Below are 25,861 nucleotides of genomic sequence, written 5' to 3'. Positions count from 1 at the left end.
CCGAGTTTGATTATCAATAGAGGTGATAATTTTTTGACAATATATATATATATATATATATTAGATATTATAGTATTAAAAGTATGCGTACTTTTTTATACAACATTTATATAACAAAAGATCACAAATTAAATAATGTGTATTATCGAAATATTTATGTTAATCGTAAATATTTATCAATTGCCGATAATGTCATCGTTTTTCAATTATCCAGTAATCCATTGATAATCACAAAAATTTACCTCAAAATAAAGCCGATCGTTTAATCTAATTGTCATAGTGGTATTTTTAAGTTCCAAAATTCTATCGATTTTGAAAAGACCGTATCGAAACTTAAGATGATAAATTGACAATAAAAAATTAAATGTTTACAGTTTATCGAAATTTATAATAAATTGGTAATCATTGAAAAAAACTTGAAAAAAACTTGAATAAATTTTTATTTTAATTAGAATTTTTAAAAAAGGGAAAAAGAAGAAATAAATTATAAATTGTGAATAATTTAAGTACTTCACGAATATAAAAATATTAAAAATATAAATATTAATTAAAAATTGTCATAGCTTAATTTCAAAAAAGAATAAATTTGTTTAGCGCGCAGCGTTCATTAGTTGCGTTCGATAAATTATCTTTCAGATGCTGATCGAGCTGTTGTGTTTTCCAAACGCAGTCTCGCAGAAGTATGTATACGTATATACATGCTGACACACACCACATTGCTCACGCATACCCGGAGCGGTATTGTTTGAAGATGGTGCGACTCACATTGGTGCATGACATTTTCAGTGCCTTTCGAATATTTCAATCACATTCTTTTGTATCATTTGCACGCGAAGCTGTTTAGAAAGAGACCAAAGTTAAGTGGGTGTTATTCCCTCGCGATATCTGTTAACACAGCCAGCAAATCTGGATGAGACCAGGGAGAGGATGATCGCCGCCTCAGAACCGGTGGTAAAGTCGATTGTTACAATTATTTATTTATTTATTTGTTCTGCACTAATACTAAGACAATCAGAAAACTGTGGCTAACGATAGGTACAAACTAAGCATTTTATTTCAAGGAAATATTTGGCATAACACACAGGCACATGATTATTGTCTTTTATTTCACATCTGACATCTTATTGTCAGGATAGATATAAAAAATGAAAATAAATCCCTGAATCATGTCTCTGATTTATATTTATTGCAATTCAAGTAATTTTACCTTTATTTTGCTCTTTGTCTGACTTGTCAGCGATTGTCTATATAGAGTTAACCTTTTAGAATATAATGTTGAATGAATAACTATTGTTATCCTAATTTACAACATAAATAACAATTACGGTATTTAATGTAAAATGAGAAGAGATTCAACAATCTATGATAAAAACTTAGTAAAGATTATATAAGATGGTTATTGATAATACATAAAAACTTGATATTTTTTTAAGGAGTACAAGCCAGGTGGTCGAGAGATAATCTTAAAACATCCTGGATCCCTGATCAGTCATCAGTCTAATAATCGAACGGTTGGTGGAGAAAATGTTCTATTAAAAAGATTTAGTGAAGTAAATATATCAGAAAAATCTCCTGTAAGATTTCAGAATAAATAATTATAATATAATAAAGAGGAGAGAACGGGTTTGAAAATTTATGTTTATAATTAGCCTTAATACTATTTGCTTTAAATATGTTTTTGTTTACATACATCTTAATTTAAACATTATTTTGCTAATATAATGAAAAATTAAATCAAATATGAAGATAAGTCATGTTATTTGACATCCATTCTCTCTTAATCTATTTTTCTTTATGTAAAATCTTTTCAAAATAATATTTAATGATAAATGTCTAATTTTTAGAATGAGACATGGTTGGTACGCAGTAATAAAATATGCGAGGAGGAAGAATTATATTATTCGGGTAAAGTAGCGGTTCACTGTAAAGGCAATCAAACTACTCGAGTCCTTAAAGCAACCTATACATGTGAAACTGATATTAAGCATGCACTTTGGTGCACCTTTCACACTAGTATTCCAAATCACTTGATCAAAAGTAAAGAATATGAAGCTGATGATTTCATTGACAAATCTATAGAATGTATTTGCTTGCTTGACTCCTATACTCTTAAGGTTTTTACAGAAAATGGCGAAGACTACGTTTCTGCTTTACAATTTCAGGTAAAGCATCTTATTTTACTTTTTTTTTGTAAGAATAAAATATGTAACTGAGAGTGAAGATGTGTATGATGGCATTGTATTTTTTTTCTTGTGATCTTCTATTATAAAATGAAATGCTTAAAACTTTAAAGCAAATATCAAAAATGTTTATAATATTGAATTTCATTTTACTTTAACTACACATTTATGAAAAACTAAGCTGACTAGCATTCAGAGAAATGATTATTGTTGTTTCTTGAAACTGTGAAAGCCATTTACAAAAAAATTATTACAACCATTAAATTAATTGTAAAGATTTATATTAACTTGCTTTATAATTTTAAATATAACAGGTCTCTGCTGTATGGCCGACAAAATATGGAATTATACTTGAAAAATCTCAAGTGCCAATTACAGATTCGAGGTATATATAACATTATTAAAAATTAAACAAAATAAAATCTGCATTATGATAATGTATGCCTCTATATTCTTTGTTTTATTAATAGTTATTAATAGTTGATACAAAATTTTAATTACAACGTGTTTATGTTCATGTTTTTTATTTTTAGATACGTATCATTTGAAAACAGCAGATTACCAGTGCAACACGATAATTTACCAGTGGCCTTTTCATTAATGCATCCGTTAGATGAAATTTGTCCTCTACTTATTAAGCATGGTAAATAAAATAGTTTATTTATAAAATTAAATGCAAATAATAACTGTATTATAAAAAAATCTCATGCATTCACATGATTTATGCGAAAATTAAATGTTTTGATTAATTTTTATTTCTTATAAAACTGAATTAAATATTTTAGGGTCTGTGTCATACATGAACGACTCAAATCAACAGATTATATTTACTAACTCAGAGCCATCCTTTGCTATGATATATGATACAAAGACAGGTTTACATTCGGTTTACAAAATTCGCAAAGCGTCAACCGAGGAATGCCAAATAGTTTGTGGAAGTAACGACACGATGAGTTTGTTTAATCATTCAACGATGTCGCCATTAAATGTTGGCAGCAATTTATCTGCTAACAAAAGCTGTACCAATAAGGGTCCTCTAAGTCCCTTTCTTTTTGGTAATGAAATATCCACATACTTTTGTACACATATGCATGTATATAAAAGAATGAAAATTTAGTTAATTAATCTTCATATCATAATGTAAAGATGTGTTAAAACTAAATAATAATTATATAATAATACAATTATACAATAATTATAGTTATACAATTTGATCAAAATAAATTGTAGGAAAAATTGATGTAAATGAAATATATCTGTTGCAGGAGTGTCAAGCTTACAACTAAATAACTCTAGTTTAGGACTATCTAATACTCCATTTGGATCGCGTACTACATCTTATAGTACTAATTCGGGTGGACCGTCACCTCAACAACAACAGCATTCACGGTCACAAAGCTCGATGGCTACCATTTCTCGTTGTCAATCACCTACCCAATCAGCTATGTCTCCTCTGCTTGGACCACCTGTAAACTCAAATATCTACCATAGCAGATTACATCAGACTGTCATGATAACTGGCTTAAATCAAACACATAGTCCAGCTCCCAGTTACAATAGCATTCGATTAAAAGATATTCCAACTGCAAGCAAACCTTTATATCCTGAGATCTGTCTTGAGCACGTATGGACAGAAAATGTTGGTGTGTCCAAGTAAGTAATTCGTATATTTTGTGTTACGCATATTATATCCATTTTCATTAAGCTTTAAGGAGAAATTGATTAATATATGTTAAAAATGAAAGAAATTGAAAAATATTTTTATATTTTTTTAGAGATATTTGTGGTCGTGCATCTAAGGTTTTTTTAACATCAGATCTTGTTGGACAGAATTACTTGGGCTATTTAATTCCGAATCGTTCGCAACTGTCTTTAATGAGATTAGAGAAAACTAACAAACAACAACAAATTATTTTCGGAATGGTAACGAACATTGTGGCTAAGGATGCTATTAATTTGTCGGTTGGTGTATATTATTTATCTGCATATTAAAATAAGGAAAACACAATTATTTGAAATGTAAAATATGTGTGTTAATTAAAGTAATTTGATAGTAACAAATTGATTTCTTCCAGAATTTGCACATGATAGCGATTGTAGATTTGTCAAACGGTATAACGTTATACACAGGAGTTACATGCGTGGGTAAATTGCATATATCTGGTATGCTCTCGAATTTTACGGGCAGTAATTACTTTTTATCAAATAGCAATTCTAAGCTCGGATCTCCATTTCCGAGACGGAGTTCCTTGATTTCTCAGAGTTGTACAGCCTCGCACGAAATTAAATTCGAAGAAGCTTTACATTTACTGAGTCCTGTAGGTGGTAATTGTGCTCGTCCGCCGATACTCTTGGAAAATTCATTACTGGACACAAGTTTTCTTGCTTTGAAAGAATCTGTAGGTAATGAAATAACCGTGGAATGCGGAAACAAGCAATATTTTCGTATAGCAATACCTGTTGCCAGTACATCACCTTTAGGTAAATATATTAAACCTGAGAAACATTAGCATATAAATAAATAAATTTATTAATAATGAATGCAAATAGTTTAAATTAATGATTCCCACACATATAATTAACTCAAGTTACATATTTTTTTACAGTTACTAAATGTTTACATATTCTACGAAATGTTCTTCAAAGGGAATTAGCGATGCAATTGCTGGTTAAATGGTATGGTGCTAGAAATGCCCCAGGCCCACAAGACTTTTCACCGGCGCAAGAGTGGGATCTCTTTCTTATAGTTCTGTTTACATTATTGGGATATGATGTGGAAAAACTACATGTAATACGAAATAACGAAAAAGATCAGTTTACAGAATTACCCAGTTTACAGATGATATTACCTAAAAAACAAAAAACTAGCAATTGTGGATCGGCTAGTGATTGGATGTATATGTTAAATTCAAACGAACATGAAAATTCTCGAACTTTTATCTCAAATGTATTGAAGAGTCAGATAATACCCTCTTTTATCACATTTCTTAATGCTATAGAATCAAGTAACGTTGGCAAAATAAATGTGCAAGCCGTCTTGTTTCCATATTTTCCACTTATTTTATTTTCTCTTCATCTACTATATGAAGAATTAAAATTAAACAGCATTATATCGGAAAGTTTACCATTGCTTGGACAGCTATTGTATCAATTAAGCATAGATCTAAAGTTCGAAATGTATGCTCATCATTACTATCTTGATTCACCTTCGTTGGCATCTCTAAAAAACATGAAATCTCAAATTAATGATTCAGATCTACAGAAAATAGCAATTCCAAGTTACGTACCTCGAAAACCACCAAACATATTTGAAACGTTAAACAATATGTTGAGTGGAACGGACATGACTGCATTCCCGTATTTAAGCTACATTAATCCAAGAACAAGAAATATAATATATCTAACAGCTCTTATAGCAAATGAAAATCAAGTTGATGTAATAGAAATGGAGAAATATATCAAAACAGTGCTTGCTGGAAATCGTATCGATCTTCAAGAAACCGGAAGCAAATTTGACAAAGAGATATTAAAGAAATTGGAAAAATCCACAACGGACAAGATAATATTATTATATCATGAAATGGGTAAGATGCAGCAAACGGTTAAATATTACGAAAATTATTTTCCTAAACATATAAAATAATATTGAATTCTAGATATGAAAAAAGAAGACCTCGAGACATTACCACCTGCAGTATCCTTGATGATAAAAGATGTTATGCATAGATGTAGAGAAAATCCACCGTCGAATTGGCCTATGCATGCGTATGAACTCATAGGTCGCCAAGATCTAGCTGTGTTAGATAAGCATTTAAAACCATCTTCGAAATTGCAGTATACTGATAATGAAACGACGGATTATGGAATAAAGGATGAACAAGATGACGGCATGGAATTTGATGATATGGTAAATGATTGTTTTTTTTCTGCATTTATCTATCTCCACATATATGTAGATACATATTTTTTACAATGCTTATAATAAATGAATAATATTTTTATGCAATAGATATTAAAACTACGATTTAGTAAGGATCATAGAATTGCTGAGGTGCGAAGGTTGCTTAATTCCTCGAAACCAATGAGGATAGCAATAGTTCAAAGGTCAAACGTAAGCGATCACGAATTCATAGAAGAGCAGGAAAGACACTTGCTCACGTTATGCACGAGAACAATGGCATTACCTGTAGCTAGAGGCATGTTTACATTGAGAACTTCCACCCCGATGATAACAGAGCAATTGCCCATTCCACGATTGTGTTTAACCGGTATGATTATATATCACGGTTTGAATTTATTCTATTAATTGATTAACTAATTACATTTTATATATTTTCATTAGGCAAGGCACCGCCCCGTGGAACTACCGTCGAGTTAACTCACATAGATGTTCCGCCAAATATGAATCTGTGGCCGCTTTTTCATAATGGCGTAGCTGCAGGCCTATGCATTCATCCAGATACTGCAAATATCGACTCTACATGGATAGTGTATAATAAACAACAACAGGGTGAATACGGTGTAAAACATTCGGGATTTCTGATGGCTCTTGGTTTAAACGGACATCTGAAAAACTTAGCTCCCCTAAGTACATACGAATATCTAGCCGATTGTCACGAAGCTACTAGTGTTGGACTTTTGCTAGGCTTATCGGCAACACATCGTGGCACAATGAATGTATCTATGACTAAATTATTATCATTACACGTAGAAACACTTTTACCACCGACGAGTATCGAATTAAATGTGCAACAAAATGTCCAAGTAGCGGCGTTAATGGGAGTTGGTCTTGTGTATCAAGGAACTGCACATAGACATATCTCGCATTCTTTATTATCTGAAATTGGTAATTATCTATCACTCATAATACATACATGTATTGCTAACATGAATGCTAATGCTATAGATTTATCTTTATAGGTAGGCCGCCAGGACCTGAAATGAAGAATTGTATAGACCGCGAATCGTATTCCTTGGCAGCAGGATTAGCATTAGGTCTAGTCATACTTGGCTCTGGTGGTGGAACGGATGTACCTGCGAGTATACCTGATACTTTGCATTATTATATGGTTGGTGGACATATAAGACCCTTTTCTGGAGCACAGAAAGATAAATACAAATCTCCTAGGTACAATGCAATTTAAAAAATAAAAATTATACTAATTAAATTTTTCTAATTAAAAATTTTGTTCTATAATATTTTAAATTTAAAAAAATTTAATTTTTTACATCTTTAGAAGAGATGTAAAATTAGAATAAATTAAAACCTTTCCCGTAAAAAAATTTGTAAGTTTCTGCATATCTTCTCATTAAAACAGAAAAACAAAGTACAACAATTTTTCTCAATTTATATATTGTTTCTTTGTTTGTAGTTATCAGATACGTGAAGGTGATTCAATAAATATCGACGTAACAAGCCCAGGAGCAACGATAGCTTTAGGATTAATGTATTTCAATACTGGAAATCATGCGGTAGCAGAATGGATGCAACCACCTGATACACAATATTTATTGGAATTTGTAAGGCCAGATTTCCTGCTGTTAAGAGTGCTCGCCAAGTCATTGATTTTATGGGATGATATTCAGCCAACCAAATTATGGGTTTCTAGTCATGTGCCGAATATTGTTTATAAGTATAGGTTGCAGAAACCTACGCCAGAAATTACGCAGAATGTAGATTTGGAAACTATCAAGTAAGTAATTGTATCTTCTCAAAGAAACATTTTGTATCATTTTATTTGATATATAAATTTATGCTATTTGTCATTATAATTTATAGCCAAGCCTACTGCAATATTATAGCAGGTGCTTGTATGGCACTGGGGCTGAAGTATGCAGGTACTGCTAATAAGAACGCTTTCAAGACTTTGTACAATTACGCTCAGATGTTCACAGCGTTGTCACACAAAACTATAGCTGAATTGGCTGGCAAATCCACCGTTGAAACATGTCTAAACGTTGTTCTGCTTTCAACCGCAGTGGTGATGGCGGGTACTGGCAATTTAGATGTAAGTCTTGATATTTGTTGACAATGACTCAAGAAGCACAACAAGTGCAACAATCTATTTAAATACGCAGATCATGAGGATATGCAGGCATATACGCACTCGTGTAGGACTCGCCAGCGGCGTAGTTACATATGGATCTCATTTGGCAACCCACATGGCTCTTGGTCTCCTTTTTTTGGGTGGTGGAAGATATACACTTTCTAACAGCCCAAATGCAGTAGCGGCTCTAATAATTTCACTTTTCCCAAAGTTTCCAACTCACAGCAATGATAATAGGTTTGTGAATGCTATTCTTAATTCTTATAACAATCCTTTAATTCTTTTAAAAAAGAAAAAAGTAATGAATGAAAGAAAATTATTTTTATCAATAATAAAAAAGCTTAAAACATATTCTCTTCATACTTTTTAGATAATACTTTTGTATCTAAATAGTGTTATTATTTCGGTAGGTATCATTTACAAGCTTTACGCCATTTATACGTATTAGCAGCTGAACCACGTATTATCTTACCGAAAGACATAGATACTGATCAGTATTGTTACGCGACGATACATCTAACATTCGAAACTGACAAAGAAGCTGAAGGACAAGAGATCAGTCTACAAGCGCCCTGTTTATTACCACAGTTATGTAGTTTAAAGAAGATCGAATTGAAAGATTCAAGATATTGGAAAATTACATTTTTGAAACATCACAACTGGCAGCAATTAGAAAACATGCTGGAAAGACATGATTTCTTAAGCATCAAACAGAGAGCTGGTTGTTTATCGTACCTGGAAGATCCTCATGTAAAACATTATTACTTAAAGAAATAATTTAAAATTATGTACATATTAAATATATTTTATTTCGATTTGTTATAGGGTTTTAGAAGCTTAGTGGCCCAAACTCTGACGACGGAAAATGCAATCGCATGGGCTGCGCGGCCAGAATATGTTACATCGTTTACAAATGATAAAACTGTATTGAACGTAGTGATGTCTTTTTTGCAATGGTCTAAAAAAGGAATAATTCGTCCCGAAAGTATTAAGTATTCATCGCAAAATGGTATGATTAATATAATTTTAATATACACTTAACTCAAGAGATTAGTAGATATTTATAATATATTCTATATAATTTTTTGTAAATTATACAAGACCTTTTTTTGTATAAAAAAGCATGAGATTATATTTACGACTATTTATCTTTTCAAGTTCTCATCTATATGAATAGATCTTCTTTTCCTATACCAGCTCTCTTATTTCTCTCGATTATACATTTTGCAAAATAACATTTTTATCGAATAATACAACTATAAATTTACAGATGTACAATGCAGAATGTCAGAGTTTGAACAGTACTTCCTTCATATGTTTGCAATAATTGTGTACGAATGTATTACAAAAGATAAAATAAGTCTTATATCGTTATGGTTGCACATCATTAAAAGCATAAACATTATCGAGGAACAACCAAACAGCTTTGCGATATGGCAAATAAAACTCCTTTTGTCACAAATGTCGAGGAAAAATAACTATACGGATGATGAAAATTCATTACTTAGCATAGAAAGTATACTCGCAATTAAACAGAAAACATCGATTATTCTAGATAAATGGGAGCACGGTATTTATTAAAGCATGATGTTACAATAATTTATTGTTAATTTTATCATATTTAACTATTTCTCTTTACAGATATGAAATCTGTGTTTAAAGAATATCTTACGACTGGAAAAGTACAATACTCCGATACTACATCTCTAGCTAAAATGTGTGCATATTTTATATTCTATGGTATACCATATCCAATTGATGATAAATCAATCTGTAAGTTTCTACAAACACATAAATGGTTTTCGTACTTGATAAAGATATCTTTCACTTTCCATGTTTATTTTTAGTGAATTCAATCACGACGGCGCAAAGCTCTGTTAGCATACCGAATATTACACTGTATAAATTACGCAAAATTTTACAAACAAATTAAAGGTAAAATTCTTATATAATATAACAAGACATTAAAAATGAACAATATCTTATTAGTTTTTCTCTTCATTAAAGTTATCATGATCTTTTTATTTGCAAAAACTAAAAATATTTTATATATCAGTATCTGGCTACATACGAGGGCAAATCAATAAGTATCCGTGTTTGAAAACAGGCAGCATTGTTGACAGGCAGCAAGGATTACCATCAAGGAATATTACTATTATCTTTCAAACGATGCCATACAAAATTTCAGTGATTTATGTGATAGTTTTAATTTGACAGCAATTCGTAGTGAGCGTGTTTGATGTTTTTCGATACAATGGAAAAAGTGTAATATCGATCTGTGATTTGTTTTTTATTTTTGGAAAAACGTGCGGAGAAATAAAAATGAAGTTGGATGCCGTCTATGGAAACCCTTCACCACGTATGACAGATCACCATCAGATCCTGGTTTAATGAATTCAAACATGGTCATTCATCTGTTTTTGATGATAAAACAATTTTTGTGAAAAACTTGCGCCTTCATTGCGGGTACTTATTAATTTGCTCTCGTACAATAATTTGTAATTTATTTGTTGCACGTTTAATAAAATTTATAAATTTGCATAACAATACATAAAGTAAAAATCTTACGAATAAAATAATTAAAACAATAAATTGAGGAATAACTCATGTACATCATACAGGATAAAATATTGATACTTTATAGATTGAATTTAATGGCCGGTATTGTCAGTAATAAGAAAGATATTTATATAAATATAGGCACTTAGACTTTATTTTATAATAATGTTATTAACTTTATAATAAACCATAATTACAAAAAATATAATTCATTTATAAAAATACTTATATTTAGCAATATATTAATACATTATAAATTATTATTCAGGATCACAGAAAACTTACAAATTAAACTTTCTAATTGTACTCCATTGAATTATTTAAGTACATAATTTTTTAATTAGTTCAATTCAGTGTGTATATATATTTATTAAATTAGAGTCGCAAATATGTTGAATTGATGAAAATTACAAAATGTTACGTAAATAGCCTGTTTCGCCTTCTATAAAATTGTTCTTCGTGTATAATAGGTGTACCAGTTATCATATGTATCAAGTTATCAATCTTTTCTCCAACAAAAGTATAAGAATATAAGCAACCAACTAAAATACCACCCAAATGACCGATGAAGGAAGAATTTGGGACTAATAGGTGTATCAATATTAATTCGAACCACACCGCTAATTTACTTGGCACTATTAATCCACTGATATTGTGCAACTTGTCGCGTTCTTCGCACAGCGCAATGACTTTCAATGCAAATAATATGGCAGAAAAACCGATAGCGCAAGCCGTGAAATATCCATAATCCCCTGTTAATTGCATCAGAATGTATCCTAGGAATACATACATAGCACTACATCCGATAGACAATACACCAAGTAAAAGTACAAAATTCATCATTCCGTAGATGGGCTCCAAGTAAGAACCTTTCAGAATAAAAGAAAGCATGTTGTAGTACAAATGCATGTCGGATCCATGTTCAAAATTTGAAAGAAAGAACGACCGCCAGTTTTTGTACTTAATTATTTTGATAGCCGATATGCATACATCTTCTGCATCCCATGGCACCTGTATCAGGCCCATATACAATAAAGTCTATAGAAAAAGAAAAATATGTTTACTCTCTATGGATATGATGCTGGTAAAAGCTTGTAAAAACTGAAGGTTATATGGCGATCAATTAGAAAAATTAATTCAAGTTTATCAAAATAGAGTAAATTATGTTAATTCTAGAGAGACTGGTCCAAAATATAGTGAAACGAAATCGTTAAAACAAAATTTATATCAAATTTTTAGTAAAAAAATTACCTGTGCAATGATTCCAACTAGAGTAGCAGGTGGTATTTTATCAAGTCCAAAGTTTAGAGTTTGCATACACAGCAGGAATATGCCATATTGTAGACCCTGCTGCCGTCTTTGGCGCATCATAATGATATAGAATATGATGCAATATATTGCTCGATGAGGATAATCAATTTCAAAACGCCAAAAAAAGAACTGAACTGTCACATCTGTACAGGATTCTCCTGTGAGTAAATTTCAGATATCCATGTTTTTTTTATTAATATAAATAAACATGTGATGTCAACTTTTCAAATTTTGCTGAACTTGCACTTGCTGTTTTGCGTTTGTGAAAAAAAGAGATTCTCAACGATCAAAATCGCCAGTTGATACTGTAAAATGAATAGTGAAATTAAAAAAGATTTTTAAAGAAAATTACACTGCCAGTATTCATACTCCAATCCTATATTTAAGGTCTAATTCAGTCTGATCTCAAGTGACTTAAAAATTCGCTTAGTCAACAAAATAATTCATTAAAATCTCAACATCGTATTTAAGCGATCTTAAATATAAAATCGGACTAGAATAAATATTAAGATTTTAAGATTAGAGAAATCTGTACAATAGAATAGAATAAACACAGAGAATTCTAGAATAATTTATCGTTGTGGAACAAAAAATAATCTCTGTAGCTTCGCAGTTTGTTACATTTACTTTGAAAAGCTTCGTGACAAATTTGTTCATATAAATAATTATCCAATCAAGTAGAGACATAGAACGGCAGAACGTGTCGATTGCATTGCAATATCGCGCGCATTTCGTATTTGTTGCTGTTTGTTCAGTCGATAAAATAGATTTCTTAACCTATCTAAAAATACCTTTATCAACAAGCTCTAATTTAACTTGTATCTCAGATCCATGATCAGGGCTGTCACTCCTGTATTTTCTTCAAGAAGACATCACGATAAGCTTCTAAACCGCTAAGAGAGTAAAATTTCTCAACTGTCGAATAATTGCAATCACTGTAATCAATATAGAAACGAACGAAACTGAATGAAACGACTGGACAGAACGTGACATCGATGACACAAAATTTTGAAAGATGACGTTGTGCATGCTGATTGGCTGGATCAAGTCGATGTCTCCCTCTTCTACTTCGATACATCGCGCAATTAGGGTGAACGGACGTGGCGAGATATCGAAGTCGAAATCTCGGTCGAAATACCGAGACCACATGCCACTGAACTACATATGTATGATGCTTCGGGAGTTGGATATGTGTTGTTGACCGCGTAGCGAAGCACCTCCATCTGAAAAAAGAGATCTTCCACACGTCTGTATCCGAGAAGATAAGGATTTATTAAGCATATGATGCTCGATCGCTTTTTCTTATCATAAAGATAAGATAGTTTGATCTTTCAAAAGAACGATACAAGACGAGTGTCTGCGATATTAATAGATAACGTGGCACCCGTAATTTTTCCTCTTGGTTCTCTCTGGTAGATAACAGGGATCCTTGTTACTTTCCATTGTGACAGATGCGTCGATAGAGTAACGCTAGTATTTGAATAACATTTGGCAAGGTAAAGAACGAGTTTTTTATATTATATTGATTGTTTTATTTTGTTTATATATCAAACAACAGTGTCCAGAGAACATTTTTATGTCAATGTAAGATTAACTTTAATTTTAGTTCAGTTTATTCTTTATCTTCTTCTAATTCTAAGATGAACAATAAAGTAAACTGAGATTGAAGTTAATTTTATATTGATGGAATTGGGCCTTATCTGTTATTCTAGCAATGTAGATTTACTTGGTTCAATTTGCTAATCATCTTCTAATTTTTAGAACTAGAAAAAGATAAAGAGTTGGTTGATTTAATTGATTAATATTAAACTACATTGGTAGAAACAGACATTCGTAACAATGTAAATTAATTTTAATCTCGGTTTAATTTATTCTTTATCCTTTTCTAATTCTTAGAACCAGAAAAAGATAAAAATAAATTAAACTAAGATTAAAGTTAATCATTGATGGAAATGAGCATTAGATATGTATACCTCAAAAGATGTCTTTATGACAGTTTTTAGATATGTATATAATCTGAGATATCACTATTGATGTAATCACAGTTCTCTGAGAGAGAGATGTTCTTAGGATGTAGACGTTCTAAATGATTTTAAGACATTCCTTGGAGAACTGTGTTGTATGGATAGAAAATTAGAACCAGAAGTAACAAAATGTTCTTTGTTTCACAAGATGGTAAAAAAGGACGGACTTTGGAAGCTGACACAGCTTCGGATGCTGATGAAGAATGTTCAACCTAGTGGATGGTCTCTCATTCGAAAGAAAGGTATCCAGGCTCTGATTGTCACTGGAGAGGATGCACATCAATCGGAATATTCAACAGAGCGAGACCAGAGACGACGTTTTATCAGCGGATTTCGTGGTTCCTATGGAACGGTAGTCATTTTACATGATGCAGCATTGCTGTGGACTGATGGAAGATATTACCAACAAGCTATGTCGGAATTAAATCCGCCAGAAGCATGGACTTTGATGAGGGAAGGTTTATTGGACACACCTACCATCACTGCGTGGCTCGCTACGAATTTACCACCAAAATCCGTAGTTGGAGCAGACGCTAATCTAATAAGTTTCACAGAATGGACGCGATTGCAGAACAGTTTAATCGATGCTGGTCACGATTTGGTCTCACTTTCTGAAAATTTGGTGGACAAAGTATGGGGTGACGATCAACCAGCGCCAACAGCTAATATAGTTTTGCCGCAATTGTTACGATATTCGGGACGAGGTGCAGGAGATAAAATAAGAGCGTGTCGCGATGCTATGCGAGAAAATGGCACGACAATACTTGTAGTGACTGCATTGGATGCGATTGCGTATCTACTAAATTGGAGAGGATCTGATATACCTTTCAATCCTGTCTTCTTTGCATACGTCATTCTCACTCTGAAAGATGTACATATCTTTATAGATAGAAGTAGGCTTAGCCAGGAGGCGTTGGAGCAACTGAAGAATGAGGGTGTTGATCCAATCTTTCACGCCTATGAGGATATACATGTTTTTATGAAGTCGTTCGTACAATCATGTTCATTCGAGAAAGATAAAATGTGGATTAGCAATAAATCGAGCTTTGCGCTACACCCGGATGTTGCGACTATTCAGAAACATACAGATATTACACCTATTAGTTTTATGAAATCGATAAAGAATGTTACCGAAATAGATGGTATGAGAGCGGCACATGTGAGAGATTCTGTCGCTCTTGTAAAATATTTTGCTTGGCTAGAAGATAAGATCAAGAATACGAACGAATGGATTACGGAAATTTCAGGTGCAACGCGGCTGGAACAGTTTAGACAGTAAGTCAATTATGTATATTTTAAAGCAACACATTTTTACAATGTAAAATGTAGATATAAGAAAATTACTTTTTTTTTTATAAGGGAACAAGCTCATTTTGTTGGATTAAGTTTTACCACTATATCGTCTGTTGGTCCTCACGGAGCAGTTATTCATTATTCACCTACGACAGAGACTGATGTGCCTATTACAGATAAAGAACTTTATCTCTGTGATTCTGGTGCACAATATCATGATGGTACGACAGATGTAACGAGAACGTTACATTTTGGTGAACCCACGAGTTTCGAACGTGAATGTTTCACTAGAGTTTTTAAAGGACAATGCCGGTTATCAACAATGGTATTCCCCTTGAAAACAAAAGGAAATTACCTCGATACACTGGCACGTGAAAGTTTATGGAGCGTTGGGTACGAAAATTTTTATTAAAATATGATAAGAAAACATTTTATGCGAAAACATTCAGCTTTTTTGATATCTAACTATGAATTAACTTTAGTCTCGATTATCTTCACGGTACTGGCCATGGAGTAGGATCCTATCTCAATGTCCATGAAGAGCCGATTGGTATCTCATGGAAGCCGCATCCAGATGATCCAGGTTTACAACCAGGAATGTTCTTATCAAACGGTATGATAAAAACATATAAATAAAACGTAATTGTTTACGTAATTAAAACAATTTAAAAAACATATTTTTAAAACAGAGCCAGGATATTACGAAGATGGTAAGTTTGGTATCAGATTGGAGAATATTGAATTGGTTGTTCCTGCAAAGACACCTTACAATCATAAAAACCGAGGTTTTCTAACATTTGAAACCATGACGCTTGTACCTATTCAAACAAGTCTGCTCGATATATCGATGCTTACTGACAAAGAGGTATGCACATTCTCACATATTTCTCATTTTATTTAAAAATATTTCAATTATGTTTTATGACATATCTTATTCCAGATCGAATATTTGAATAATTATCATGTGAGATGTTTGGAAGTTTTAAAACCTTTGTTACAAGGACCAGAGAACATTCGAGCACTTAAGTGGCTTGAAAAACAAACCCTTCCTATTTCTCATCCTAACTGTAATTTAGCACGATGAACTGTAAAAAAATCTCTTGAGAATATGTAACATAACGAGAAATTGCCCAATCTAAACTAATATTATACAACGAGGCAACAAATATTCAGTTGGCATATAAAATTTATATAATTTTGTGTATACGGATGGCTGTGCAGTATTATAGTCCACCCATGTACACGCGATTACTCAAATCGACTACACGTGAGTGAATAAACAACAAACAAATATCGAAAGTGAAATTTTTATTTTTAAGACTTTGATTTTATTTATAAGATCTTGTACTGTTTTATAAATTGAATTGCAAATGAATCAAATTCTAATAATCATTCCATTTGCATTTATCATAACATAAATATCTAAAATGTACATTTATATACACTGTTCGTTTTTCATTCATTCACTATATATCATCTTGAGAGAGAAAGAAACAAACGTCTACCACCGGGTGTGATTCATTGAACGTTCCCAATGTCTACATCATTTCATTCTTGTCCAACATTTGACGAACAGAGAAAATGAAATGATGCTTGTAAATATTGTGAACGTTAAGTGGAACTTATCCTACGTCAATCATACAATGTTCAATGTATCAAAATGAATCAAGTGTTATACAGTTTATTACTCATATCTTTATATATATATATAATTAAACGCTGTTACTTTTGTTGTTATATATATATATATATATATATATATACATAAATATATAATAAAAAAACATGTTATTTTAATAACAAATATATGGAGCTAAAATAGTATTATAAACCACCAATTGCGTCACAATTTTATCTCGATATATACACTGAAACTATGAGATATATATTTTTTAATTTCCTATCTATATATTCTCTCGGTGTTATTTTATGTCAAAGCTGTGTTATATATAATCAAGTAAGAAGATATAATAGAAGAAAATATTTACTTTTTAATTTTAAAAGTAACAGCGTTTAATAAGTTAACGAGTTTAATTCTTTCTAAAAATTATATACAAGATTCAAAATACGTGCGCAGATGCACTCAATGTCATTAATTTCCAGATTAATTCTTTTTTATTGGATCTCTAAAAATAAAATTAATAAAATTATGTTCTACAGAATTAAATTGAGAGCAATAAAAATACAGATTTAGTATTTTAATTAACGGTTATACTAATGGAAAATACAATGTTATGGTGAATACGGCTTGCTAACATAAAGCCACTTTTGGAACACATCTATTTATGTTCCATGGTTTAGAATGGATATATATGCATAAGGCCAATATTACGTTTGTCCGTTTTCATCGTACGTCCAATTTTTCAAGCCTATTGATGGTTTCAGGAAAGAGAGATCCGAGTTTTTCCTGCAATTAATTAAAATACGCTTGAAAAAATTCTCGTACAGCTTATTGGAACTAACGATTAAAATACTTTGAATTCGAAACATTATATTATAAAATTAAATGCCAATTAAATGTCACAAAATAATTTTTTTTCGAGAGAGGATTTCAAAAACCGAGAAAAATATCAAAGATGTATTTTCAAAGCGCTTGGAATATTATAATATTTTTGCTTGAAATACAATACATGTATTTTGAAATTTTGTGTACTTACTTTCTATCCGATAAAAATCAACGTGTCCAATAATTTCCGAATATATTTGTAAGAAATTTGATAAAGAATCTTTCTGTTCTCTTTACCGAACATTTTACACGTATGTAAAATGTATCTATCGAATAATTGCGATATCTGATGAATATTTTCGCATTACAACTTATTTATCAAATAATCGAGATAAGTTTGAATTATGCGTAGGTAGATAATCCGTCGCCGCTGATATCGCATAATTTACGTGGCGGAAGTAATCTGCATAGAAGATATGTTGGAAACCGTGGAATTGTTTTTCAAACGTATTTTACATTTGAAGAGTTATTAATTGAGATTTCATACCTTTTTTTGGCTCAGGAATATTTTTCGTAATAAATTATTTAAAGATTTTTTAAGATGTTTATTAGCTTCACTATTAAAGTTGACGATCAATCTAATTTGGGATATATATTAATTTCAGTTTTAGTGAAAAATCAGCGATTGCGTTTTAATTCTGACAAATTTTATCGACGCGTAGTTTATAAAATTGAAATAATATATTTGTAAAAATTTGCATATAGTATTTATTAGGCATAAAATTCGCTTTGATAAAAAATAGGATTATTTCTATTAATTGTTACATTATTTATTAAAAATTTTATAATTGAAATTCATATTTACACGAAAAGGTTCGATCTTACCTTTTTCGCGGTATTTTTGTTGTCAACACTGTAAAAATTGACAAATGTTAATTCGTCAATTTCATATTGACGTCCGCATTTTATAGTATATTCTATGGTTATTTCTACGCTCTCGCAGGATGCCGCGTGTAAATAACGCGTTTTTAAATACCTTTAATATTTATAGAAGGTGCACCTGTGGAATGTGTAATAGATATTACCTGTGTGTACAGCGAAATATATAAATATTTCTTCATATAGAAATGTTTATTCGATCAGCATTACAGACTGCATAAGAATGGAAATTAATACAATCATATTTTGATTAAATTATTTTATCAACGGATTTTCAATATATAAATATATTCTTCATATAAGATTAAATTAATTTATATAATTAACCAGTATCCTTTGTAACCATGTAAAGCGATTAATTATAGCCATTATTATCTTGACTTTTTACAATATAATATAATTACGACAGAGGGAAGGGATAATTTCTCACGAGCACGCTAGATTCGAGATGATGAGGGAAACAACGATCAGGAGAGCAGGACAGTTGCGCAACGCGTTCTGACTGAGAAACATGTTTTCCATTTATATTTGTTGTAATAAAAAAATAAAGATCGAAACATTTGTTACACATGACAAGATTTTGTTTAATAATGACATTAACACCTAACTTCAGCTCATAGCCTCTTTTTTGTATTAAGGAGATTCAGCTTAAAAAAATTGGGTGAAGTCATGTGATACAAAAAAAAGGAATATTTTCTTTATAATAAAAATGAATATTTTTGTGAAAAATAACATTGGAAAAATTATTTATAGCAGAGTTATTTAAATTTCATTTAGGTATTGATAGTTTTGGAAATGACGTTATCACATTTTCACTAGTGTGACGTCATATTTAAATAAAGAGAATTGATAACTATTTCATGCTCTTACACAAAAATGTTACGGTAAAATTTCATTTTTTTAAATTCCAAATTGTTCTTTAAATCTCCATTCTTTTATATCCACGTAACTCTTCAAAACTTTTATATCTTATATTTACAATTAAATTATATACACACTTGAAACCTTATTTCTTCTTATAAGAATTCAAGCTATTTTAAAAAATTATTAAGGAAAACTATATGGTAAAAAAAAATTGGAAAAAATTCAGGAATACAATATTAATTACAAAAACTTACTTTCAATATTTAATTAAATCCTTATATTATAGAAAAAAAAATTGGAGAACCCCTTAATTTAGTTGTTTATCTCATTGAGTATTATTAAATAAATTTAAATTAAAAAAGATGAAATTCATTGCATAGAATAACATTTCCATTCTTACATATCAGCCAAAAATTTTAATAAGCTATCTATCAAATATCTGGGAAAAAAACTAGGAAACCCTCGATAATCGCGCGTTTTTATAATCTCCGGTTGGAAATGCGTCGCGGACACGATTGGTAACGAAGAGTACTAAGAGGGAAAAATAATGAGAATTAGAAAGTCGTCACGGATGAGACGCGCGCGGCTATCGTCATTGACAAGTGTGGGAATTGTATTAAATGAGCCCGCATTACGTTAAACAAGCCCCGCGCGTCATTCTATAAATATTACACGCGATGTGTAAACTCACGTCAATCGATTACCGGCAAGGGCTTTCGCGGACGCCTGTCGCACCCGCCGGCACCCTCTTTCTCTCTATCGCCGACGTAACAATAACCGTGTGGCACCGTAATTCTGAAAATAGCGACGGCAAGAGGTGAGCTGACGCTATTTCGAGTCGCGTGTCAAAACACATCGCGATACGCGATATGCGTATCGGCGGCGGGGCTGCGCCCGGCTGCGTTTTCCAGCGCAAGAGTCCCAATCGAAAGGTGAACCGGCCGGCCGCGGCCGCGTGCATTCTGACGCGACCGCGTGTGTACGTTTGTATGCGTGCGTTTAGTCCGCTAGTCTATATATAGACTTGAATCCCTGCGCGTATCTCAGTGTCAGGGTGAATGGCGGAAGGGTGGAGAGAGGGCGATATGGAGTTGCAGGCAGGGTCGCCAGGACGCTCTCCCCAGTGTCATCCCCGACGGTCAAGGGCAGTGGCGTCGCGTGACGTCACGCGACGCTGCAGTGACGCAACTAGTCGCCAAGGGCAACCCACGGTTATGGTCGCTTGGCAACCCCTTTTCGCCCTCTACTGCTACCGCTCGAGTCGCCTGCCGTACTCCCTCCCACCGCCTCCCCTTATCCCACCTCACATCGGCAGCCGCACTCTCTATCTCGCGTACACGTGCCGTTGCTCAATGAACTCTCCCCGCCGTCTCTCACTCTCTCCCTCCCCCTCCTCTTGCGCGCTCGCTCTCTCTCTCTCTCTCCTGCCTCCCCCGTTCACCGTGACGTGACCCTAACCCCTAGCAGGGCCTCTCGCGGATGCTGCGACGCAACGAAGTAACGACACCCCAGCCGATTGTACCCTTCCCTTCTCCCTCGCCGCCCACCATAAGGATTTTTCACTTTAATATCGGTATACACACGCTAATTCTGAAAAATATCATAAACCCAGTCGGTCCGTAATTATAACCGGGAATTATATTTCTCTCGCCCCGAAATCGTGGTGTAAGATCGTGCAATGCGTCATGCTATCCCATGCTTTGCTGCTTAATGAATAATCGATGGAATCGTTTCAGTTCCAGAGAGAATATCCTAGATAGTTCCAACCTTTGCTCGTCCTGAACAACAGGTGTTTAGACGTCAAGTCGAAGAAAAGATTTTGTTATTAAAATATCTGATGATTTATATTTATCTGAAAAATGTCGATCATATATATGATTGAAGTCCCGATTTATCCGTCTCGATTTGTCCGCGATGAAAAATATCTTTTCGTTAACTCTTTTACTATACGTTCGTTTCAAAGAAAAAAAAAGAAAAGACTTTAGACTTGAGAAGAAAAGGTGACAAGAAGGAGGAAAAAAAAGAGAGTGAAACTGCCCCAACTGTCCCCGAGCCAAGACAGACATCTATTAAGATAAAGAAAGAAGAAGACGCGCGCGCGAGGAGATGTTCAGGGAGACGCGGAGAACGAGAAAGGCGCAGGCAAAACACAGAAAGAGAGAAAAGGAGAGGGGAAAAAAAAGAGGAGGGTACTCGGAGAGGGATTTCTCGCGGTGAGACGGAGAGCAGCGGAAGGTATACCGCGAAGTGCAGAGGAGGCTTCATCTCGCTCTCGGTCCTATTTATAGACGTGCTCTCAGCTTCACTCGTGCCCACTGTCGCTCGCGCACTGTCTTTCTTACATGTAGGTGCCTGTATACCTATATATACGTAGCGACTATATCGCCCGCGTTTTCTCTCTCTTGCTCTCTTTTTACGGGCGTGCTACCGCGGAGTCGAGACCAAAACCGCGCAAGATGTCCGGAGAGCGCGAGAGATCGATCGCGTCGGATTCAAACCGCGAAACAATTGTCTGCGTTACGGTAGCGGAAGTCGCGTATATTTCCGCTGGATGGATGCTTTTGTAACAACGGTAGAGATCGAGGTAACGCCTTCACTGGCGGATCTACGAGAGGGGATATATACACCCTTTTTCAAAATATTTATAGCGAAATGTTATGATATTCTTAAAATGCTAACAATTTAGATATTCCAAAAATATTTTCTAATTTAAGAAGCTCTTAAATATAAAAATATGGACTTTATTATATACTCTTTTTGTGTTAATATAATTTAAGATAAAACGTTTTATGAATTATATACATTTAAATGATTTATTTTTTCAATATAATAATTTAGATAATGACTTATCATTCTGTTTTTCATATTTGATCTTAAAATTTTGCTCGCAGCGCACCAATGACGTTCTCTTGACAAAGAACAATATTTAAAAAGGACATTATTTTACCTACTAATGAAAACTTAAAAAATATAGTGAATCTTATAGGTTTCGCGCGATTTATTGAACACGATGGTGTTATTGGATCTTACTGAGAATTTGGAGAACATCATTATTTTTCAAAAATCATTATTTTCACTAAAAAGTAGAACTTTATTCTGAAAAATGACGATATTCTTGACTGATTTTCAAGAAACCAATAACACTGTTCGTGTTCAACAGGTAAAAATCTATCGGATTTACTATGTTTTTAAATATCCATTAGTGAACAAAAAAACAGTCTTTTCTAAACATTATTCTTTTTAGATCCGCCAGTGAGAATGCTTTTCGCGTCCTCATCTTCACGGCTGGACCGTTTTGAACATTTTGAACGCTCGCGGCGGTCCTCGTTACGATTTAACTTTCGCGATTCCGTCACGACCGCGACTAAATTTGTCTGTTTAATTAAATCTCCATTAAATTTTTATTGGAAACAGACTCTGACATTTTCTTTGTTATTCGATGACGGACACGTGCAGACGCCGTGTGCTCAACGGCGAAATAATTTTACTTTCATGAAAACTTTATTAAATATTTTCTCGCTTGAAAATTTTAATATTAAATGTTATGAGCATCTCTGCTTCTTTCTTGGATTGAAATTATATAAAATATGCTTGAAATTAACCGAACAACAAAATCTTATCACATTTGACGCAATCTCTAAATTTTTTATTAAGGGAAACCATATAATCTTTAAATAGAATGTTCAGTTTTTTATTCTTTTCATGGAGAAAACTATTATATATATGTCACCTTTTAAAAAATTGAATATTACGTTTCCTATTTATGTATTATTTAGCAGTACGATATCTAGCTATCAAAATTTTTTTATAATTAAAATTTGTAAAATTTATTCGTTGATATTTTTATTAAGGAAAACTATAATATATTTTACCTTTTGATTAGAGGAGAGAATGTGCAGCTTTTTATTTTTTTGTAAATGGTTCAAGTTAAAGACACAAAGTTTTACAAATGATATTTTTATTTGACATCTTATAATTGGATCCAAACTTCATTCCAAGTCAATCAACTTGATGTTGCGAATTTGAGAGTTTTCACTGACGTTAGTTTGCCTTAATACTATCGGAATGCTTAAGATCGTGCGTGGACTAATGCCCCGTGAGCTTGTATACATTTCGTGTTTGTTACACAGAGCGTCGAGGAGAGGTTTAAGTGTTCAAAAACTCGACGGCATGTTCCTTGGTCAACATAAAGCCGACTATTTTCTTAGTAAAAATACCGATAATTACATGTATTAAGAAACAATAATTTTCTAGATTTTTCGGACATATTATTTTAATCATAATTTCAAGCGAACTTCGAGCGTGACAGAATTTTTATTTAAAACTTAAATAATTTATATATTAAAATTTTTTGGCCGAGAAAAAGTCGACTTCAGATTGCGCAAGGAAATTGCATCCATCTGTCATTTAATTCCTTCTCTAACATGTTTGTATACAACTTGTGAAAGGGTTACGAAAATAATCAAAACAACTTGGCCTCGAGTCAATGTTAATTGTATTTCTGTTAATAATTGTTGCAAGATTGTTCGCGTTACCCGCTTTGCAAAGAGAAGCATATGCAGGAGCAATGATGACAACACGAATATACAGGTAGCTGGGAGCCTTTGTTATGTGCATTGCACTCAGAGCGCAATATGTATAATAATTACATATAATTTATCTAGCGATAGGATAATACTATCTGTAAAAAAAGTATTTTCTTGGAGACGCGTTTGCGTTACATTGCGTTTACGATTTATGTAGTGTGTATCTTCGCGTTCGCATATGGAGTGTATGTGTGTGTGTGTGTGTATATGTGTGCGTGTACATATGCGACTTTACATTTATAATTCGTACAAGCTTGGGTATACCATGTCATTTCTGTCACTGTTGCAACGCATTGCACGCCAGAGTAGAGTCGTTACAATATATAATAAAAATAATTATTTAACTTTAACAATATATTCATTTGATATAGTCATCTTGTTAATAAATAGAGCAACATATACATAACATTAACAATTGCTAAATATATGTATACACGTACGGGATAATAATGCGAAATGAAGAAAAGAAAAGAAGGGGATGGGGGCAGGGAGAGGAGGGAGGAATGGCAAGAGAACGTTAGATTTTACATACATACAGAATTATGTATAATAAGTTATATACATATGTACATGAAATATTTCTTTCAACAACGATAATCACGTTTAATTACAATTATTTGTGGAATTTTTTTACAATAATGTGGGAAAGGAGGAAGGAAGGGGTTAAGAGGGTGAAAGAATGATTGAGAATTGGAAGTATTTGACGGAGACAGCCGAGATTTAGCGTGTTCGGAGCACGAAGGAAATATGCGAGAACGTAAATGTAAGAGCAACGAGATAGTTAGAAGAAAAAAAAAATGGGAGGAGGAAAGAAAAGCGATCGCTGCTACAAAATCAAAATTCGATGTCCCGTGAAAATTTATATGGGGAAATTCACGAAAATATATTGCACAATTTTACCGGCAGGGAAACGTAGCTTCGGGAAAAAATTCAACAATCGTCGAAACTAAGTTTCTCAACAACATTTTATCGCAACGCGAGGAGAGGAACTTTTTCTTCCATTTTAACATCTATACCTCTTCTAATGCAATTCCATAAAATCTTTTTCAAAAATAAATACTTTTGTTTTGACCATTTTCTTTTTGTGAGAGAGAGAGAGAAAGAGAGAGAGAGAGAGAGGGAGGGAGATTCAAGTGTGTGAATCAATAGTTATATATATATATACAAATATATACTTAATAAAAAAATATCTCTATTTCCATTGCCGCAAACCCTGTCAACAGCCCTGCTTTCCTTGAGAGACAGACCTACCTACAAATATACACAGCTCCATGGAAACATGAATTTCTTGGGAATTGCATTCGAACCGTATGAGTCTTTTAAATTGCACGGGGAGGTGGAGTGAGGGAGTAGGGAGGAGGGTTGAGGTAGGAGACGAAATATATGTTCTTAAATATTGAGTCCCGCTTCTCTCATATTGACCATGGAACGCGAGTCGATATACAATACTTCATCGTTTTACGTAGCATTACATTCTCTCACAGTCGTTTGCATGCAATGAGACGCATTGCTCCTCCTCACCCCACCCTTGTCCCTCCTCTCGTCTCTCCCTCCTTTTCAATCTCTCTCTTTCTCTCTCTCTCTCTCTCTCTCTCTCTCTCTCTCTCTCTCT

The 25,861-nt window shown here is 33.0% G+C and overlaps 3 protein-coding genes across 3 annotated transcripts; 2 read left to right on the top strand and 1 right to left on the bottom strand.

Moving 5' to 3' along the window:
• The first annotated feature begins 927 nt into the window (after positions 1-927).
• Positions 928-11,329, top strand: shtd (anaphase promoting complex subunit 1). The gene is made up of 23 exons (XM_018547027.1): positions 928-951; positions 1,434-1,574; positions 1,845-2,162; positions 2,495-2,565; positions 2,714-2,823; positions 2,966-3,235; positions 3,446-3,833; positions 3,956-4,142; positions 4,256-4,661; positions 4,787-5,764; positions 5,837-6,087; positions 6,190-6,448; positions 6,523-7,026; positions 7,101-7,308; positions 7,553-7,873; positions 7,960-8,188; positions 8,259-8,464; positions 8,638-8,977; positions 9,053-9,236; positions 9,498-9,797; positions 9,869-10,000; positions 10,075-10,162; positions 11,257-11,329. Exons 1-22 carry the CDS (start codon positions 928-930, stop codon positions 10,158-10,160), a joined length of 5,913 nt encoding a protein of 1,970 aa, XP_018402529.1. The 3' UTR covers positions 10,161-10,162; positions 11,257-11,329.
• Positions 11,203-12,945, bottom strand: LOC108779586 (rhomboid-related protein 4). Its single transcript, XM_018547028.1, has 2 exons — positions 12,889-12,945; positions 11,203-12,402 (listed from the first exon to the last, which is right to left on the bottom strand). Exon 2 carries the CDS (start codon positions 11,810-11,812, stop codon positions 11,204-11,206), a length of 609 nt encoding a protein of 202 aa, XP_018402530.1. The 5' UTR covers positions 11,813-12,402; positions 12,889-12,945; the 3' UTR covers position 11,203.
• A 535-nt stretch (positions 12,946-13,480) lies between these two features.
• Positions 13,481-16,599, top strand: LOC108779558 (xaa-Pro aminopeptidase 1). Its single transcript, XM_018546986.1, has 6 exons — positions 13,481-13,593; positions 14,270-15,396; positions 15,481-15,807; positions 15,897-16,027; positions 16,104-16,279; positions 16,355-16,599. Exons 2-6 carry the CDS (start codon positions 14,270-14,272, stop codon positions 16,496-16,498), a joined length of 1,905 nt encoding a protein of 634 aa, XP_018402488.1. The 5' UTR covers positions 13,481-13,593; the 3' UTR covers positions 16,499-16,599.
• Positions 16,600-25,861: the final 9,262 nt, after the last annotated feature.

Source organism: Cyphomyrmex costatus, unplaced genomic scaffold (assembly GCF_001594065.2).
Source record: "Cyphomyrmex costatus isolate MS0001 unplaced genomic scaffold, Ccosl1.0 scaffold60, whole genome shotgun sequence".
Classification (NCBI taxonomy): domain Eukaryota; kingdom Metazoa; phylum Arthropoda; class Insecta; order Hymenoptera; family Formicidae; genus Cyphomyrmex; species Cyphomyrmex costatus.
This window is presented reverse-complemented; position numbering and strand designations above follow the sequence as displayed.

What these genes read in the sequence shown, in the direction of transcription:
- shtd (XM_018547027.1), top strand. Translation starts at nt 928, where the DNA reads ATGATCGCCGCCTCAGAACCGGTG. An exon ending in TCCTCTACTTATTAAGCATG is followed by an intron (nt 2,824 to 2,965) that starts GTAAATAAAATA and finishes TAAATATTTTAG; the next exon opens with GGTCTGTGTCATACATGAAC. An exon ending in ATTATTATATCATGAAATGG is followed by an intron (nt 5,765 to 5,836) that starts GTAAGATGCAGC and finishes ATTGAATTCTAG; the next exon opens with ATATGAAAAAAGAAGACCTC.
- LOC108779586 (XM_018547028.1), bottom strand. Translation starts at nt 11,812, where the DNA reads ATGGGCCTGATACAGGTGCCATGGGATGCAGAAGATGTATGCATATCG.
- LOC108779558 (XM_018546986.1), top strand. Translation starts at nt 14,270, where the DNA reads ATGGTAAAAAAGGACGGACTTTGGAAGCTGACACAGCTTCGGATGCTG. An exon ending in CGGCTGGAACAGTTTAGACA is followed by an intron (nt 15,397 to 15,480) that starts GTAAGTCAATTA and finishes TTTTTTTATAAG; the next exon opens with GGAACAAGCTCATTTTGTTG. An exon ending in AGGAATGTTCTTATCAAACG is followed by an intron (nt 16,028 to 16,103) that starts GTATGATAAAAA and finishes TTTTTAAAACAG; the next exon opens with AGCCAGGATATTACGAAGAT.